At 43.4% G+C, this 21,772-nt stretch overlaps 1 protein-coding gene across 2 annotated transcripts in view; it reads left to right on the top strand.

Annotated features, from left to right (window-relative positions):
• The window catches only part of LOC106588200 (RNA-binding motif, single-stranded-interacting protein 3), a 251,388-nt gene that overhangs the window by 76,004 nt on the left and 153,612 nt on the right, over positions 1-21,772 (top strand). For both annotated transcript variants that reach the window (XM_014176955.2, XM_014176957.2), the window contains exon 3: positions 5,729-5,787. In XM_014176955.2, coding sequence (XP_014032430.1) covers positions 5,729-5,787 — 59 coding nt within the window. The remainder of the gene's footprint in view (positions 1-5,728; positions 5,788-21,772) is intronic.

Here is a 21,772-nt window from a genome sequence, read left to right on the forward strand (position 1 = left end):
TATCGCTCAATCTATTTCTCAGACCCCCTCGTCAGACACCCTGGGGTGCCTACACACACACACACACACACACACACACACACACACACACACACACACACACACACACACACACATAGGACAGAATGTGACTGTATCCCCCTAGTGGATGTGGTTATTCCATGTAGTCAGTGGAAACGCAGACATGAAGCAGAAACTGCCTGGAGCTGTTTCCCACCTACCTGTCATGCCACTTCACATGTCTACCACAGCAAACAAACACCCAGACAGCGAGGGCCTTTGGAGAGCCAGCGGGGGGACAACACCACGCTTGGGTGGTCTGCCAGTCTCCCTCACCCCTCCTCCTGCAAAGCTGCACCAGTGATGTGTGCTGGCTCCGGCCTGCTCTCCATCCCCACATAAGAACCACTTCACCCACAGCGCTATGGCAGAAATGAAATATGCCTGGATCATTTCACCCACGGAGGAAAAAAGGGGATATTCAAACCATTCAAAGGATCCAATGTCTTATCATTAGACCTCAACCTCCACCCAAAAAGTAGATGTGGATGAGGCTACACATCATATTTCAGTACCCAGAAAACGAATACATTTGTACAGATTTCAACGGTATAAAACCGCCTGTATTCCTTTGTAGTATTGTCAGAGAGGAAAGCTTTGACTATGTACAGACTCAGTGAGCATAGCCTTGCTATTGAGAAAGGCCGCTGTAGGCAGACCTGGCTCTCAAGAGAAGACAGGCCATGTGCACACTGCCCACAAAATGAGGTAGAAACTGAGCTGCACTTCCTAACCTCCTGCCAAATGTATGACCATATTAGAGACACACATTTCCCTCAGATTACACAGATGCACAACGAATTTGAAAACAAACCCAATTTTGATAAACTCCCATATCTATTGGGTGAAATACCACCGTGTGCCATCACAGCAGCAATATTTGTGGCCTGTTGCCACAAGAAAAGGGCAACCAGTGAAGAACAAACACCATCGCAAATGCAACCCATATTTATGTTTATTTATTTTCTCTTTTGTACTTTAACCCTTGTGTTGTCTTAAGGGTCAAAAATGACCTGCCCCTATGTTTAACAGCAGAGAAAACCCCCTAAATGATATGTTTCCAACTTGGAATTTCATTACTTTTCCTAGAGTGACCCCAACATTACAAAAAGTGAAACATCGCCTTTGTTCATATTTCCATGAAAGCTGTAGACACCACCAGGGTACAAAGATTGTCTTAGGGTCATTTTTGACCCGGCAGTTATAAAATAATTTACACACCACAAAAACCACAAAGATACACACACACACACACACACACACACACACACACACACACACATCTTTCTCTCTTTCTTAAAACATTGTTTACTAATGGGTAATGCAGTCAGAGGCTATAAAGGTGCTACAGATGACAGTCCCCCCAATTCTCTCTTTACTGAAGCCATGAGTGCACGTTTCAGTCAGATTTTTTCAGATGTCCAGGAGGAACAAAAAAACTATGATTTAGAAGAGGAGGTGTTATCTGAAGAAGAAGAAGAAATCCCCACATTTTTGTCAAAGAACAGCAAAATAACATGGTCCTTGTCACCATATGACAACCAGAGCAGGATGGCAGCACAAAATGTCATAAGGATGACCCCAGGGCCCACAAGACATGCAGTTGCCCATGCCCAGGACATTGCCTCAACATTCTAAATGTTCATCACACCAGCCATCGAAAAAATCATCCTGGAGATGACAAATTTGGAGGGTTTCCGTAAATATGGAGACAACTAGAAAAGGATAGATGAGATTGACCTGCGTGCCTACATAGAGCTGCTAATCTTAGTGGGTGTGTATAGGTCCCGAGGCAAGGCTACATGTAGTCTATGGGATGCAGAGAGTGGAAGGGTGATTTTCTGTGCCACGATGCCACAAAGTCTTTCACACTTTCTAAAGAATGCTACGATTTGATAACCGTGAGTCAGACCTGCAAGATCTGTGAGAGACAAACTGGCGGCCATAAGAGAGGTCTTGGAGAAGTGGGTGGAGAGCCTGCCATACCTCTACATCCCTGGGCCTGAAGTAACAGTGGATGAGCAACTGGTTCCATTCAGAGTTACATTTTTATTTTCATATCTGTAATGTAAGTGATTTTCACTGTTCATTTTATTATATGTTGCTGTAATATCATTGATTTATGTGATTTTTTTCTGTGACACTAACACTAATTACTGATAGTAATCTCTTCGGTCAAAAGGTCGCTGTCCTTTCCGACAGTATATGCCCAGCAAGCCAACAACGTATGGCATCAAGATATGGGTGGCCTGGGACGCACAATCCAGCTACACTTGGAAGATGCAAGTCTACACAGGGAAGCCGACCAGTGGAGGCCCGGAGAAGCACCAGGGGATGCAGTTTGTGCTTGATGTGACAGATGGACCACCACTCTAGTTTCTTACCCCCCAAAAAGGAACAAGAATGTGGTCCTCCTGAGTACACTGCACAAAACAGCTGAGATCAGTGATCGTGAGGACAAGAAGCATACTGGACGGCAACCACAACAAAGGAGGCGTGGACAACCTGGACAAGGAATTTACAGCTGCAGGAGGTTGACTGCCCGCTGGCCCCTGGTCATCTTCCATAACATCATGGATGTGTCCTCATACAATGCCTTCGTGATATGGAACAAGATCAACCCTACCTGGATGCCTGATAAGCGGAACAAGAGGAGGGTGTTACTGGAGCAGCTGGGAAAGGCACTTGTAACCCCACACATTCAACGAAGGGAGCGCTTCCCCCGCACAGCAGCCTCTGCAGCGCTTGTGAAAGCTGTTCAGGGGGCTGAATCTTGTCCTGATCCACATGAGGCTGCAGCTTGGGCAGGCAAGAGGAGGAGATGCCAATTCTGCCTCCCAAAGAAGGACTGAAAACAAATACTATGTGCTGCACATGTCAGAATACATCTGCAAAGTCCATGCACACACACTTGCATATTGTCCTACATGTGCTAATTAGAGTTCATTGATTTATGTTCTTCACGTTTTTGTTTTGTATCTATTATCTTATTTAATTCTTATTTATTGTTGTTGTTTATAGACCTTGTGGGTGGGGACAATGGTTAAAAAAAATAGGAGAAGACTAGTATTTTGTAATTGAATTCCTCATTGTACAGTATATAAGAATATGTCACTATGTTGCCAAAAAAGTTCAAGACTGTTCAACATTGTTTCCCTTCAATAAAATGCATTCAAAACTACTTTCTGCACATTTCTGCTACTTTCTTAGGCTGTACAAGTGCTATCTCTTGCTAAAAAGTTCATGTTTACACCTATGCAGTACCTTTAGCAATAATAATAATAATAAACCTCTACTTTAGTAAAGAAAACAATTATAAACAGGTATGTTGTAATAAAAACGAGTGGTGTCCACTGATTAAATGCAGTCTTTCTGCATTGTGAAGAGGGAAAACCCAGATATTCACAAAGTTTCTGATGAATAACAGGTTGTTTCGTAATGCAAAATAGATTTGGGGTTTAAAATTCAATTAAGCTGCTTTATTTTAGGGGTTTAGTGAAGGCTGGTCATTTTTTACCCTAAGGTAAAAAGGCCTTTCTCAGACCTTGCGGGCGGGTCCCGCGAAACTGCGGTACACCACTAGAAAGAGAGAGAGAGAGAGAGAGAGAGAGAGAGAGAGAGAGAAAGAGAAGAGGGAGCCAGAGAGAGAGAGACTGGGGAAGGACTCACTAGGGTCAGTAAAGACAGTCATAGCGGAGACAGAGAGATTGAAATAGAATTAGTGGAGACCGGCTCCAGAAGAGCTACAGCATCACCATTGTTAAACCTGGGCTTCACAGGGACTGTCTCTGTCACATCAAAGCCTCACCAACCAGTCCTGGAAGAGGAGCCGCCAGCATGGTGACCACACACACATACACAGCTCGTGTACAGCTTGTATTCCCTGTTTATTTCCAAAATTCTCCACTATGTGCTAGATGCATGATACTACCTTTTCTTTTCTTCCCACCCCTGGTGTCTTTGTGTGGTATTTTTGGATCACAGACAGGATGCATTGATGAACCATCTTTAACATTTAATGAGACGAGCCATGATTAGTTGGCAACCAGAAACGAGTGTCTCCTGGTCCCAGTGGACCCAAACAAAGTTAGAATGATAACTTTCCCCAACTGCATGCCAATAGGAGGCCTTTTTAACTGGTTCCCAGAACGAGTGGATTGTACACACACACAGACATACAAATAAACATACTCTTGCCTACACAACCAGACATGCAAAAAACCCATGCACACGTTGATCAGTGCAACGTTAACAGTATACATTTTACAGTTGATGTGTAACTTCACTGAGTTAGTTGGGAAAATGTAAAGCTCTGATCACCTTTCCAATGTCTGCTCTGTTGAACCCTATTCACAAGCATAGAGTTACACGCTCATACAAAGACCTCCCATCTCATTATTACCATTGTGTCTTGGGTAATTATGCAACAAAAAAATGTCATCAAAGTGTATTTGTCACATGCACAGGATACAGCAGGCGTAAACGAATGAGTGAAATGCTTACTTTGTAAGCTTTTTCCTCAACAGTGCAACATCAATAAAATAAAACAATTGTGCTTGGAGTATATCAATGCCACTAACCCCATGTTGAATCCAATCTTTTCTATTGCTCTTGGGAGACGTCCTCGAATTCTCTCAGTGATTACAAATCCCTGTTGATATTTCTTACCACAAGTTTCCATCTGTAGCCCTGCGTCCCTAATGACACCCTATTCTTTTAATAGGACACTACTTTTGACCCAGTCTAATTGGGAATAGGGGCCATTTGGGACGTAACCACAGTCAAATTCCCCTGTGCCTCTATCCCATCAAGACAATAGTCTGATTGGTATCCAGGAGGCTGAGTGTCAGGCTGTAGTTTTCCTCTTTGTGCTCATCAGTTCATACCTGCCACCCACCCCAACGTAGCATGCAGTAAATAGAGTTTCCACTGTGCGTTGAGAAATGGCACAATTATCCCCCGCTGGTGAAATATGGGCCAGGAAGCTGCACACTTCCCTATTTACTGAGAGACAAGCTCAATTTCCTACGCACACACAAGGGCACATACAGGCACGCACGCATACACACAGTAACAAACACACAGGCAGGCACACACACACAGAGAGAGCTGACTGACGCAGTCATCCTCTAGTCCACACACAGTTCATAACGATGAGTTTTTGCTGCAGCGAGTCATAGTGCAGTTGTTTGATTAATGGGAGAGATGAAGTGGTAGTAGACATTCCCGATGTGTTAACTTCCGCTGTTTATTTCCCAACAGCGGTAATGGTTATCAAGAGAGCATTCGTGGCTTGCTACATTTATTTATTGAATAGGCCAAGTGGGGGTTAGAGAATTGAGAGAGAACAAATAGCCTACTGTAATGGTAATAGCATTACTGAATTCTAAGAATATTCCAGATGTTGTTTTGTTCTAGAAACATTCCGCCTAGTCATTCTAAAATGTTACTCTGCTTCGCCAAATGTTGTTATGAACCGTTGATGAATTTTCTGACATTAGTGCATTTTTGTCCAACTTTACGACTGGTAGTTATAGAGGTATGGAAAAAATGGAGGATGCACTTTAAATGCTTGATGTCTATTTGAGTGATGTCATGCCTAGCCTAAGGTCATAAAGCCAGTCTAGTGTAATACTAAAATGCTCTGTCATCGCTTTTCTCTTCACAGATATGGGAAAATAGTGTCAACCAAGGCCATCCTGGACAAGAACACCAACCAGTGCAAAGGTACGTCACCAAGGTCACTGTATCCCAAATGGCACCCTATTCCCTACGCAGTGCAAATGCTGAGCCTTGTGTTAGCCACGGGAGCCTTGTGTCTGCCACCGTCCGTGGCATGACAATCACTCTTCAAGGCAGATGTTGTCATAGGAAGCGTTTGGAGCCAAGCCCTGGCATAAACATAGACCTCAGTCAAGGAAGCGCCTGCATGTTGTAAATCGAGGATTTAGCAGGTAGCGCTAGCTGGAGGAAGGATGGAGGTAAACAACTAGTCCTTGTGATGAAGCTCGCTCGCTGGAAGGACGTCAGAGGATAGGCAGTTGTTGTGCAACCCCTCCCTAGCTACAGTACGTCTCTGTCCACTCTTTTTATTTCCTCCTCTTTCCTGGAAAACAGCATTAGCCTGTGCTCTCTGTATACTCGCTATGAATGTAATGTTGACACAGCAAACCGAACAATGGCGCCGTGATAGTAGCGACTCATATTGAAAATGCTACTCAAGTATACATATCCAATGAGAAGGCTAACAGGCAAGTACGGTTCAGTTAAACATTGATTACTATCCCTCTCGTCTTACGTCTCAAGCTATTTGTAGAGCTATTCCCTGCTCCAGTCGAGCTGCTACAGTACTGTAAGTATAATACAGTAGTTTTCCTTTTGTTCATTCTCCTCTTAAGCCTGTTGCACACTCTACGCTAATGGCAGCTCTGTCGCTCTGTTTGTGTAGAGTGTGTAGAGCCCTTTAATGGCTAATGCCAGCCTGAGTCTTGGAGGAGGAGAAAAAAAACTTGATTAGTCTGGTACTTGCCCCGAGGTGTCTGGCAGCACTGTTTAAGCGCTACTGAACTTCCATCAATACTTTTAATAGCTTTTTGCAGCTTCCTCACTCAGCAACGCGGCCCCCTTCAAGGTGAAGCCGCCTTCCTAGCCATCCTTACCTGGATAGATCCCACCTGTTGTGTGCCGGGTCAAATGTGGAGGCTGGAAAACCCTCGGATTGGCTTAACCACCTTTGTGTGGGGCGGCAGGCAGCCTAACGGTTAAAAGCTTTGGGCCAGTAACCCGAAAGGTCCCCGGTTTGAATTCCCGAGACGACTTGGTGAAAAATCTGTTGATGTGCCCTTGAGCAAGGCACTTAACCCCAATTGCACCTGTAAGTCGCTCTGTATAAGACTGTCTGCTAAATTACTAAAGTGTTAATGTGTTGCTGGTGACTCATGTAGGCCGTCAAAAGTCAACCTGTTTCCCTGATTAGGAGGATGGATGGAGCCATTGGTCGTGGAAAACAAGGAGAGAGGATTGTGGGAGTATAAGGGTACACCAGAGGTGAGAAGTAAATTGCAGATGAAGTACAGTAGAGTCTCTCTGTGTCCAGGCACTGGCCTGGTGAGTTATGATCTGAAGGGCCAGGCACTCAGCTCTGCGCTCGCGGGTGTGGGAGACTAGATTCCCATACCTCACCTGCCTGGAATCCAGTGATGCCAAGAGCCAAGTATAAGCGTCTGTATTTTACGAGTGGAAATGATGGTCCAGCCCTGAGAGAGAGACAGAAAGAGACACAGAAGTAGACACGGTGTGAGAGAGAGAGAGAGAGAGAGAGAGAGTAATGGTCTCGTCAGAAGCCATGTGTTTCTGTATTAAGGCAAATCCCTTTCATGTAACCTATGTCTCTGATCACTATTGACAGCCAGGGCCTCATTCCTTTCATACTGATGTTGAAATACATGTGCAATATATTTCAGATTTTAGAGTGCTTGACACAGAGGGCCTGTGTTGTTTTTTTTCTTCTTGATCCCTGACCAGCATTTCTTTTTTTATTATTGTCTCCTAGTGAGAGACCAATGTTGTAGCATACCCATAGACCCTTTTTTATGATAACATCAATGTTCAGAGGTTACTCTGGTCTACACAATCTGCTTCTAAATAGATGTGTTACTTTCAAAAGATGCTCTCTCATCCTCTCCATCCTTGTAAAGGTGAATGCATTTCCCCTCAAAGAGAAGCAGGAAGGCATGGGTCAGAGCAGGCTTCATGTCTGTCATAAAAAAGAGCACCGCGTCGCCCTGATCCAGTATCACTTTGTTTTCAGTCGTCTGCCCTTTTGACCTGGCGCTTGTTTAAATGTCAGAAGCAGTGCTTTTTTTTATCACCGTGGCACCATCAGACAGACAGCGAACCGGCAACAAGCCGGGCCAATTCCCCCCTTCCTCCTATCCTGTGTTATTTGTATTTAGTTCAGCTCAGTGAGCATGCAGTAAAGCGCGAGAAAAGGGGAAGGTGCAAGAGGTCATCAACCAGTCATCTCTGGGAAAGATGAAGAAACTGTGAGATGCACTGAGAGAAAAGAGTGGGAGATCAACCTGTTTGTTGTAGGGAGACAGAGATGTGTGGGTCACTGTACAAGTGTCACACACAAATGCACGCATGGTCAATCATTGCCATAGTGCCGGAATAGCAGCCTAGGTACTCCTGTAAAATTGTAAATATTAATCATTTTTTGGTACTTTTGATAGCATTTTTTCCCCTAAATGTTTGTTTTTGTTAGCTAATTTGTTAGCTATCGGCATGGTATAACTGGCAAATCAGTTGGTTTCACCTAACTAATGCGTCACTGTCATCAAGAAGCTCAGCTAGCTAACTCTCTAGCAAACTAGCTAGATATGTTTTGATTTGAAGTAAGGGGATAGTGTTTGGAGATGGAAGGCTCGTTGAAAATGCAGAGGTTGAAGTTTTGAGCAGTTTTCTCCAGTGGTTAGTGTGCTTTTGTGGCGGCTGTCGTGGTTTCACCCAGGTGGGTACAACACATCGGGAGTGGGGAAGTTCTACCCATGGAGTTTAACTTCAGAGACTTTTACTGAGAAGCACTGCTTCAGAGATGGCACGGGCCAGGCTGCCCTGATGAACGGCTCTGGACCAGTCTAAAACCCCCTTGATGTGACCACCCTCCGGTTCATCTCCGAACTGCCTCTATTGTAGCCTTCCTCCTGGCGCTGACTGCTCAAGTCATGAATTAACTACCCTGCCTGCCATTATCGATTACTAACTATTTGTTTTTGCTTTCCAAAATTGCATGTTATTTTGTGTTTGTTTGCTTAAAGCACTTTTAGATTGTAATGAAAAGCACTATAAAAGTATGCTACATATTTTTTTAATTACCGTAATTTCCGGACTATTAAGCGCACCTGAATATAAGCCGCACCCACTGAATTTAAAAAATAAGCCGCACATGTCTATAAGCCACAGGTGCCTACCGGTACATTGAAACAAATTAACTTTACACAGGCTTTAACGAAACACAGCTTGTAACAAAAATAAATAGGCTTTAACGAAACACGGCTTGTAACAAAAATAAATAGGCTTTAACGAAACACGGCTTGTAACAAAAAATAAAAAAATTGCAGTAAGCTTTAGTTGTCTTTTTGCACTGAGTCAATTCCTCACGCTGCTGTTTCCAACGTCTTATCATCGACTCATTAAGACCAAGCTCCCATGCAGCAGCTCTATTTCCTTTTCCAACAGCCAGATCAATCGCCTTCAACTTGAAAGCTGCATCATATGCATTTCTCCGTGTCTTTGCCATGATGAGGGTGACAAAATGACTACCGTAATCAGAATGATGGGAAGTTTGATAGCGCTCGATTTAATCTAAACAGTAAACAAAAAAGTTGTTTGACCTTAACCCGTTCTAAAATTTCATTGGTCTAATGAAAGCTTCATGCCGCCAAAAAACTGAGCACGTCACAGAATGTGTTTTTTTGCAGAAAAAAAACTATTTAAAGCGGGAAAAAAGCCATATATTAGCCGCGTCATTATTCAAAGCGTGGGAAAAAAGTTGCGGCTTATAGTCCGGAATTTACGGTATATTATTTATACTAGTACAATTGCTCAGAGAAAGAGGTTTTGTTTAACAAGTGATTAAAACAATTCTCAAAAAGGGTAGGGGTCAAGATTATTGAAAATGAGGGCCTGCCGAGTGGCACAGCGGTCTAAGGCACTGCATTGCAATGCTAGAGGTGTCACTACGGACCCGGGTTCAATCCCGGCCTATATCACAACCGGTCCTGATCAGGAATTGCACAATTGACTCAGTGTTGTCTGGGTTAGGGAAGGGTTTGGCCGGGGGGGGCTTTACTTGGCTCATTGTGCTCTAGTGACTTTGGCGTGCCTGCGGGCTGACAGTCGTCAGGTGAACGGTGTTTCCTCTGACACATTGGTATGGCAGGCTTCCGGATGAAGTGGGCGGGTGTTAAGAAGCGCGGTTTGGTGGGTCATGTTTCGGAGGAAGCATGACTCTACCTTCACCTCCCTGAGTGGGTAAAATACAAAAAAAGATTATTGAAAATGAAAATAGAGGTCTTTGGTGTTGAAATGAGAATGCAGAAAATAACCTCATAAATAACCTCATAAAATATGGTGGTGGATCATTGATGCTATGGGGCTATTTTGCATCCACTGGTCCTGGGGCCCTTGTTAAGGTCAACGGCAGGACATTTTAGCCAAAAACCTGGTGGCCTCTGCCAGGAGGCTGGAACTTGGACGCAAGCGGAACTTGGACGCAAGTGGATCTTCCAGCAAGACAATAACCCTAAGCACACATCAAAATACACAAAGAAATTGTTAATTTGCCACAAAATCAACATTTTGAACACCACCTTTTTGAGAAAAAAATGTATTACAGAATCAGACAGAATCTCTTTCTCTGCCAATTGTATTAGTATAAAACAATATAATTTCAAAACATTTTTTGCATATAATACAGCTCAGTATTTGAATCATTTATTTTATACAGTCATTTTTGCTCATCTTTATCAAGGGTGTCAATAATTTCGAACCCCATGGAAAAACATTTGCAAAGAGTGCACAATCACATTGAGGCTAGGATAGTACAGCCTCTCCTCTCCTCCACCCACAGCCTACACCCCCAGCCACACACTCATCCATCTGCCTTAGGACTCTATGGCTCCTGCAGCAGCCAGGACCAGATCGATCAATCCTCCGCCTGCCTAGATTCACAGCGTGGCTGCCTTTCACCTCTGCATCGCACGGGCCTTGAATGAGCCTCTCCATCTTCCCATCGCTGACTCACGCCCTGGACCAACCGGAGAGCAATGTGAACAGGAAGTTGTGAAAGGCTTAAGGGTCGTCAAGCTCTGTGGGTAAAAGGGGAGGCATTCTCTCTCTTTCTCTCCCTCTATTGTTCCCTCTGGTTCCCTTTGGATGTTTCTCATTTAGTAGGAGTGAGATATGGGTTGGCTTCATCTGAGGGTCTGGGGGAACCGAAGCCACTAATTTGCCATCCGGAGGCCACAAGGGCCTCTTAAAAGCTTGAAAAAGGCAGCTCAGGCATTTGAAGGAAAGCAGGGGCTGGCCGAATGGAGACATTTTATATTTTCCTGTATGAGCCCCGAGGCAGAGGAAATGACCTCAGACCTTTAAAGGACCTCCGTTTCCTACGCCAGGAGATAAGGCCGCTGAGGCGGAGATTCACCAAGCCCGCCTGCCGGCGCGACACCGCACTGAATTGTGGGAAATTAGATGAGCCGATTGGCTCCCACGACTTTGTTCTCTTCTCAGCTGCCTGTTGTTGTTCCTCAATAGCTAGGTTTCCATCCAATTTGCGACAGATTTTTATGCAAATATTCAAAAATCTGCAACAGCTCAACAGCTCGCAGATATGGTGCAGGTAGACAACCTACATTTTGAGATTATTATGGATAAGAGCAATATTATTTTTATTTGTCAAATGGCAGCCAAACATCGATCATCACGTCACAAGAATAAGACCGTCAATATTTATTGGAAAGGAGCATCAAGCTCATCACGTGCACTTTCACCACCCTGTGAAGTTAATCATAACTTATTTCATGTGTTGCCTAATAAAATGCATGGTTTCCTGAGTTGTAGTGGGGGGACCACACAAACATATCATCGCGTGACTCCAGCTTTACTTCGATGTGATGGTTATTATATCATATTTACGCATTAAGGCGTTTCCACCGCAATTTCTCCCATAATTCATTTTACCAACACAAAAAGATCCCACCATGTCTAACGAACAAACTGTCTGTTGGCGTTTATTACATTTTACCGGCATATCCTGATTCCATCAGCCCGGTTGTGACTTTTTTCATGCATCAGGTAATTCAGTCGCATGAAATGGTTGGATGGAAACCTGGTAACCACGTAACCTGTCACCAAGTTTATTTATATTGGTCCTCTATAGCTCAGTAGGTACTTGCAATGCCAGGATAGTGGGTTTGATTCGCGGCAACACAAGTACATAAAATCTATGTGCGTATGGCTTTGGATTAAAGCGTCTGCTAAAAGGCATATGTTATTATATTAGATGATAATTAAATCCACATGGTAATTACATAGAAGGTACACTACACAATATCACACGGCACTTCAATAATGTACTTTCAAGGATTTGCAAACAAACTCCCGATAACCCTGCTGGCGTCTTGCTGTGAAATAATTAGAGGTTTTAATGAAGGTTTAAATACAATTAATTTCCAACACACTGTCATTATTCCTTGTGTACGTAATAACAATTGTAGTGATATAGCAAACTGGTACCTTTGCCTAATGATCCTGTATAAAATATACAGTATATAAAGTAGGGCATCACTGTCTAGGCTTGACCATTACAATTGCCTGCATCCATACACTAACCCGCTAGCACAGAATGACCCTTTAATGGATAAATATCTGCCATGTTAGGCCCTATAAAGAGAGATTTATGGCTACATTGACGGCTGAGTATAGTATTGCATGATGCCGAGCATAAAGGAGAATTGATGAATGAGGTAGCGCTCTCCAAAAAGCCCTGTTTCGGATTGTCCCGTATGGCTTTTCGGGGAAGTGGAGAGAGAGAAAGGCAAGTGATTGCTGTTTGCATCCATTATTGGTTTCTCATTAGTGTGGCCAACATATAAACATTTGTCTATGTTGTACACGATGCCGGTGTAATTAAGGATTCTCTCCATAGCCCCTCTGCCCTTTGAAAGTGAATTATGTGCAGATGAGAATCTCAACTGAAGTGCGGCCAGCAGCAGACCTCTTCCAAAATGCCTCTCTCTCCCCAGAAGCGATTCCAGAACGAGGCGAGCTAGGTAGAAATGAGAGAGGCAGGGAGAGAGACTGTTAGCCTTTCCCCTGTTCGCATGTGTATTAATGACCTTAATTAGTAATCGCAATGGGAGTATTCCATTAATTGGGTGGCGTCCAGCACACAAACCTCAACGTGTTGCACTCATAATCCATTCATTTTGTTTTTCTGCAGAGCCTCACACAGCTCAAGCCCCCCTCTCCCTTCCCCTTCCATCTCCCATTCCTGTAAGCCAAGGCGCTCTCGCGCCTTCCAAGTTGGCTGCTCACCAAGCTGGCGTCTGATTGGGCGAGCACGTCGTAAATGGAACCCAGCCACCACATTCCTCAAACAGTGACCTTTTGTCCCCCCTCCACTTCCTGTGCTGCTCCCGTTGGCAGTGTGGTCTCCGCTTCACTTCCAGTCCAGGCCAGCCGGGAGACCAATGCCCCGGGGGACAGCAGCACAGTCTCCGTGCCATGAGCCCTGACACCATCCTTGCTTGTTTTCTATGTCGGTTCCATCCTTATACAACTCTGTTGGGCTCTCTCCCCTCCCAGTCCATTGACAAATGGCCTTGAGGGCTATCAGTCGAGGGCGTATCTATCACCATTTTTTATCAGAGAGCAACCGTCGCTGGTGTGGTAACCACAATGAGGGCATCGGCCTTCCCCTGACCTGCCAGGAGTTCGGGGGTTCACCCCTGCATCTTCCTGAGTAATGATCATATCCTTGATTAGTTAAGGAAGAAATAAATCAAAAATGCATGAATAAGGGTAGATGGGGGCGGTTTGGCTGTTCCTCATGAATTAATCAGAGCTGGGGGACAAAGAGGGCCGCACTTAAAAAATACAGGAACACTTTGTCCTTGTCATGATTTTAATGTTTGTCTCTGCCTGGGAGATTTATTTTTCGGGGGCCCTTCTTGATTTTTCATTGATCTATGCTTTGTTCAAATATTTGCTCTGTCTGCCCATCTTTGTGCAATCTGCTGAGGTGATTATGTTGCTGTTGCTGCATCAACAATCAGGCAGACCTGGATGTACATGTAGCATAAACTGGCACTGTCTGTATATGAATTGTACCTCTACAACTCACAGTTTTGTAGGCTTAAGTGCCCCCTCTGGTTCTCACCTTTCCATGTATTATGCCACTGTTTAAAGCCAGGTCTCTTGACATTCTAGCCTATGACCTAAATTACTTAAATCATCAAATGAAATGTCATGCATGAAGTAGCATGAATTAGAAGTCATGCATGAAGTAGCCCTCAAGCTCCTGAGTGGCGCGGCGGTCTAAGGCACTGCATCTTAGTGCAAGAGACGTCACTACAGTCCCTGGTTCGAATCCAGGCTGTATCACATCCGGCCGTGATTGGAAGTTCCATAGGGCGGCGCACAATTGGCCCAGCGTTGGCCGGGGTAGGCAGTCATTGTAAATAAGACTGACTTGCCTAGTTAAATAAAATAACCAACGTTTTCCATTCCCTCACACTAGACCTACCACATGACAGCATACAGTACGTACACATGCATTACATGACCAAAAGTATGTGGACGCCTGAAAGTCGAACATCGCATTCCGAAATCATGCGCATTAATATGGAGTTGGTCCCCGCTTTGCTGCTATAACAGCCTTTACTCTCTCTGGGAAGGCTTTCCACTAGATGTTGGAACAGTGCTACGGAGACCTGCTTCCATTCAGCCACAAGAGCATTAGTGAGGTTGGGCACTGATGTTGGGTGATTAGACCTGGCTCACAGTCGGCATTCCAATTCATCCCAAAGGTATTCGATGGGGTTGAAGTCAGGGCTCTGTGCAGGCAGTTAAGTTCTTCCAACCAACCTCGACAAACCATTTCTGTATGGACCTCACTTTGTGCACGGGGGCATTGTCATACTGAAACACGAAAGAGCCTTCCCCAAACTGTTGCCACCAAGTTGGAAGCACAGAATCATCTAGAATGTCATTGTATGCTGTAGCGTTAAGATTTCCCTTCACTTTCCAAGATTTCCATTCACATTTCCATTCATCAGTCATCACTCTAGAGAACGTGTTTCCAATGCTCCAATGGTCCAATGGTGGCGAGCTTTACACCACTCCAGCCAACGCTTGGCATTGTGCATGGTGATCTTAGGCTTGTGTGCGGCTGCTCTGCCATGGAAACCCATTTCATGAAGTTCCCCGAACAACAGTTATTGTGCTGACGTTGCTTCCAGAGGCAGTTTGTGTTTTGCCAGAGGATCCATCTTAAAGGTAGACTCAGCTAAATTAAATAGATGCACAAAGTAAACCACATAGTGGGCCAATTTCCGCAACAACTAAGGGCATTGAAGAGTTGGTTTGGAGCTACCAGGCTTTAGCAGCGTGAATCGAACTTGTGCACATGCACAGATACTGTTTGTGACTGTGAGAGCGAACTGTTGCATCTCGCTCATCTCTATCTGCGGTGTTGCTTGTGACAACGTAATTTCGCTGAGTCTACCTTCAACAACCTTTTGACAAGTAATGAACACCTTGCAGGTCTCTGCCTCCCTCCCTCTCAAGAGCTCTTCAGATGATGCACCCAACACATCTGGGTTATGCTATTAAGCTAACAAGATAATGTAATTACTGTGTATTACCGTGTAACTGAGTGGCGAAAACAATTACACATCTGAATGGAGACCAGGTTTGCTGGGCGTCAGTGTTGTAGTACTCCAGACTGGTCTTGGTCTTGAGTTTGGTCTCGAGACCACATATTGAGTGTCTCGGTCTTGTCTCGGTGTCCTCCTCATTTCTTTCTGAGACCAGCGGAGTAAAAAAATCCTAATTATCAGCTTCCATAAAACCACTTCACCAGGCCAAATACATACACTCCTTTCTTAAAACATGAATATCTTAACAGCCTTTATATGTGTTATAGACATGTTGCACAGTAACGAACCTATAGGCCTTCAGTGTGTGACAGGTTCATGATTCTGAAAGGACAGCAACCGTAATACCAGCGCACTCATGTAGGAGAGTCCAGTTTTGTAAAACACAAATGGCCAGTGGAGGGTATACAGCGTTTTTTTCAGTGGGCATTACGTACTTCTTAATCCATAAAAAAAAATTATTTTACCTTTATTTAATCAGGCAAGTCAGTTAAGAACAAACTCTTATTTTTAATTTTATTTACAGTGATGGTCTACACAGGCCAAACCCAGATGACGCTGGGCCAATTGTGCCCCGCCCAATGGGACTACCAAACACGGCCAGTTGTGATACAGCCTGGATTCGAGGGTGTCTGTAGTGATACCTCTAGCACTGAGATGCAGTAGCTCAGACCGCTGCGCCACTCGGGAGCCCATACTGATACTTATCAAAGTAGTGTAGTGGAGGTATACGACTTATCAATTATGTAGTACAATAGAGAAATCATGCACAAAGTAGCCAACACAATCGCAAATCATGTGAAATATATTCACATGCACACCGCACACATAGCCTAGTTTTAGCCTAATAGCATCTGCAGGCAGCAAGAGTGTTTTGGCGTGGAGCAGCTCACAGAAGAATTACATCAGTAGCCGGTAGGGCAGGAAAGATGTTTCAACTTATGATATCTACCAGTAAAATGCTAACTAAGGCAAGCACTTATATACAGTTGAAGTCGGAAGTTTACATACACCTTCAGTTGTTCAATATTCCTCACATTTAATCCTAGTAAGAATTCCCCATCTTAGGTCAGTTAGGATCACCACTTTATTTTAAGAATGTGAAATGTCAGAATAATAGTAGAGAGAATGATTTATTTCAGCTTTTATTTCTTTCATCACATAACCAGTAGGTCAGAAGTTTACATACACTCAATTAGAATTTGGTAGCATTGCCTTTAAATTGTTTAACTTGAGTCAAACGTTTTGTGTAGCCTTCCACAAGCTTGAATTTTGGCCCATTCCTCCTGACAGAGCTGGTGTAACTGAATCAGGTTTTTAGGCCTCCTTGCACGCACAAGCTTTTTCAGTTCTGCCCACACATTTTCTATAGGATTGAGGTCAGGGCTTTGTGATGGCCACTCCAATACCTTGACTGTGTTGTCCTTAAGCCATTTTTCCACAACTTTGGAAGTATACTTGGGTTCATTGTGCATTTGGAAAACCCATTTGCGACCAAGCTTTAACTTCCTGACTGATGTCTTGAGATGTTGCTTCAATATATCCACATAATTTTCCTCCCTCATGATGCCATCTATTTTCTGAAGTGCACCATTCCCTCCTGCAGCAAAGCACCCCCACAACATGATGCTGCCACCCCCATGCTTCACAGTTGGGATGGTGTTCTTCGGCTTGCAGGCCTCCCCCTTTTTCCTCCAAACATAACGATGGTCATTATGGCCAAACAGTTCTATTTTTGTTTCATCAGACCAGAGGACATTTCTCCAAAAAGTGAAGTTGCAAACCGTAGTCTGGCTTTTTTATGGCGGTTTTGGAGCAGTGGCTTCTTCCTTGCTAAGCAGCCTTTCAGGTTGTGTCGATATAGGACTCGTTTTACTGTGGATATAGATACTTTTGTACCTGTTTCCGCCAGCATCTTCATAAGGTCCTTTGCTGTTGTTCTGGGATTGATTTGCGCTTTTCTCACCCAAGTACGTTCATCTCTACGAGACAGAACGCGTCTCCTTCCTGAGCAGTATGACGGCTGCGTGGTCCCATGGTATTTGTACTTGCGTACTATTGTTTGTACAGATGAACGTGGTACCTTCAGGCATTTGGAAATTGCTCCCAAGGATGATCCAGACTTGGCTGATTTCTTTTGATTTTCCCATGATGTCAAGCAAAGAGACACTGAGTTTGAAGTTAGCCTTGAAATACATCCACAGGTACACCTCCAATTGACTCAATTTATGTCAATTAGCCTATCAGAAGCTTCTAAAGCCATGACGAAAATTTCTGGAATTTTCCATAGCTGTTTAAAGGCACAGTCGACTTAGTGTATGTAAACTTCTGGCCCACTGGAATTGTGATACAGTGATTTACAAGTGAAATAATCTGTCTGTAAACAATTGTTGGAAAAATTACTTGTGTCATGCACACAGTAGATGTCCTAACCAACTTGCCAAAACTATAGTTTGATAACAAGTCATTTGTGGAGTGGTTGAAAAATGAGTTTTAATAACTCCAACCTAAGTGTATGTAAACTTCCGACTTCAACTGTATGTATATAAATATTACTATCAGGTTGTAAATCACCGCCAGCCTGGTACATTGTTCACTGCCTCCATTCAGAATGCACTGTTTCAGTTTCAATTACTCAATATTCTGGACAAAAACAGACTAATGTATCTACGGCTGGAAATGTCAATACAATCAAACTAGCAAGGGCAATGATCACAAGTCAGTCATAAGGTGGCTAATAGGTTAGCGTATCTTTTTATGTAGCAAGCTAAAAATACAGAGCATAATGTTAGCTAGATAGCTAGCTAGCTGCTAGGAGGATGACATCTCATTCCATTGGAGGAGTGGGTGAGTGACTGACTTTTTCCCCTCATATTGTTTTTTGGTGGCTATGTACAGCTAGAGATGCAGGTGTCATTTGGTTAGCTAGCAAGAACTTGAACGACTGATGGCAGGACCAACTGCCTGTTAACACACAGTCCAGTTCATAGTGAATGATGACAGGTCCTACTTCCTGTAAACACACAGTCCAGTTCAAAGTGAATGACGGCAGGGCTAACTGCCTGTTAACACACAGTCCAGGTCAAAGTGAAATGACAGGGCCAACTGCCTGTTAACACACAGTCCAGTTCAGTGTGAATGATGACAGGGCCAACTGCCTGGAAACACACAGTCCAGTTCAGTGTGAATGATCAAATCAAATGTATTTGTCACATGTGTAGACCTTACCGTGAAATGCTTACTAACAAGCCCTTATCCAATAGTGCAGTTCAAGAAAGAGTTAAGAAAATATTTACCAAATAAAGTAAAAAATAATACAAAGTAACACAATAAAATAACAATAACGAGGCTAAATACAGCGGGTACCGTTACAGAGTCAATGTGCGGTAGTACAGGCTAGTCAAAGTAATTTGTATATGAAGGTAGGGGTGAAGTGACTATGCATAGATAATAAACAGTGAGTAGCAGCAGTGTAAAAAACAAATGGCGGAAGTGGGGGTGTCAATGTAAATAATCTGGTGGCCATTTGGCTAATTGTTCAGCGGTCTTATTGCTTGAGGATAAAAGCTGTTAAGGAGCCTTAAGGAGCCTTTTGGCCCGTGTGGCAATTAACTTGTTTGTATAAAGGCCACTGCAGCTCTGATTAGCTATAGCGCACCGGGCTGTGTAGATTCCGGTCCTGGACAAGACAGATATTTTTATTCTGTTTTATTTACTGCAGTGTCTATTAATTGTCCAAATGCACGGCCCCTTCCTCACTCTATATTGCTATATAATTTTCACAAATGCCTTAGTATTCGTAATTCCCAAACATTGTAAGAAAAAGTGATATTCTTCCGAGGGGTGTATATGAACAGATTTTAATAAGATTTCATGTTAAAATGCTGTCAGTTCCACTTTAAATGCAACAATGTTTCACAAACATGTTATTTTCACAGAGATGGCTAACAACAGCCACTGCAAACTAGCTGTCAACAAAAGCTAGCTAGGTTGACCCTAGAAAAACTACTGCTCACTATTTCGCAGTGACCAAGTTTCCATTCATTTTTGTAAAAACGGTCCCACCCATTAAGTCAAAATGTATTTGGTTGATTCCACTGTCACTCCAAAATCATTTATCTAGCTTCTGATGGCCTAGCCAATGGCTGATTTAGCTAGATCGATTTTTCTCCCCAGATTGGATCTTTTTTTTCTAATCAGTGTTAACCCTTTCCTTTCCAACAAAAACTGAAGAGATTAAATCAGAATATCATTGAAAATAATAATATCATTATTATTATAAGCATTATTTTGTAAATCCTTAGCCCTTCTCTGAAGGCATAGTAGGTGCATTGTTTCCCACTGTGTTTGGGTTAGTAATAATTTGTAGAGTGGCTCTATTGTCCCTCAACATGCATTTATTCACTATTCTGAATGTCTAAAGAATCAGTATGTTGTTCTGAAATATGAACACAATATGACATTTTGAACTCTTATTATGGTTGTGATTTGACAAAATTACAACATGGTCTTGGACTCACATTTTTCTGGTCTCGATCACTTGACTCTGTCTCAGACCCCTTGTCCCACTCCCGATCTCGGTAATGACTTGATTTTGCCCACTCCTCTGGTCTTGGTCTTGACTCAGACTCAATTTGCTCCGGTCTTGGTCTTGAATCAGTCTCGTTTCAGGTGGTCTCAAACACAACACTGCTGCGCGTTTAGGATATTTTCTCACTAGCATTATTCTGCCCACTCAGATCAATTAACAGCAGTTGGCTGTTTCAAAGCTGGTTTGGGGTCTCTTAAATTAGGCTAGCCATTTAGTCAAGACTGGCGCATTTGTAATTCTCTCTCATCTAAATGGAGCTTAATTTAAACACTGTGAACTGAGCGATTTTCAAACCCGAGCTGTCTCTCTTAGTAACTGGGTATTTAAGTAATATCTTAGTCCAATATACAGTAGATAGCTTTATGAGTCCACAAATCATAATGGAACATTTATGATAGCAGGCTTTCCGGGAATAAGCCCTCATAATTCTTAATTATTGATACAAAATAATGTCAACTGCTTATCAATTAAATCAACTGTGCCACAGGAATGTTGGTTTTGGAATTACTGTACCTCAGAAACCCAGTTACTTGTATTGATTGATGAGAATTTGAGTAAAATACTATAGCAGCTGGACTGTATGGTGTTGTACTATACGTTACCCCTGGGCATTGGTAGGAAGGCGAAGGATAGAGGGAAGGAAGGAAGGATTAACTAAAGCCCAGATATGAAAATACTTCACATTTGAATAATCAAGATGATAATCTCATATCTATAGCACCTGGTTGATTTCCTGCTCTGCTGCACTGAAATGTAACAGTTCTACAATAAGCAATGCTTTACAGTAACATTTAGCTCTGCTACAATAAAAGTGGTGCAGACAGACAGAAGATCAATGGACAGAGCCTGCAGCTAAGGGAGGCAGAAGGTTATTGATCAGATGATGAGTGACATGTCATTATGCAGCTCTACCACCCCAGGTAGAGGTCCATACCCAGTTGATCCATTATGGGTTGAAACCCATAGGGCCTGTTTCCTAGCCTTGAACTAAAAAGCATGCTCAATAGAGATTCTCCATTGAAAATGCTTTTTAATCCAGGACTGGCTTAGTCTGCATCCGGGAAACCAGTCCGTAGTCTCTGTACCCACGGCGATTACTGTACGGTACAGTAGATACTGTAGGTGTTCTGGAACAGTATGAGGTCATTCCTGACAAGAGTCCACAGTCTGTAATGTATGGTGCCAGTGAGCTGTGCTGTCCGTGTCCCCTTGGCCCTGTGCCCTGGCACTTTGTCCTCAGCAGGCCACTGTAGCTCACAGACAAGAGCTAAGTCTCAAATGGTACTATATTCCCTGTATAGTGCACTGCTTTTGACCAGGGCCCATATGGCTCACCAGGCCCCATAGGGCTTTGTTTAAAAGTAGTGCACTAAGAATAGAGGGGGCCATTTGGGACGCAGACAAGGACACTTTTATACCTGGGAGAAAATGACAAGAAATACAATGAAGCCAATACGGTGCATCAGTGAGAGATGAATCCCCCATAAATCCACGTTGCAGAGTTGATAAGTGAATTGCCTGTACCACTATCTCGCCTGTAGTGTCTCACATAAAAGAACGCTCCATAAGAATTATTTGAGGAAAAAAATGGGATATTGTCCCCGAGCATTAGGCTGACAAGTTGACATGGAATCTGTGAACGGTAAATTAATGTGTAATAGCTGTGTGTTCTGGTCTG

Source organism: Salmo salar, chromosome ssa27 (assembly GCF_905237065.1).
Source record: "Salmo salar chromosome ssa27, Ssal_v3.1, whole genome shotgun sequence".
Taxonomy (NCBI): Eukaryota; Metazoa; Chordata; class Actinopteri; order Salmoniformes; family Salmonidae; genus Salmo; species Salmo salar.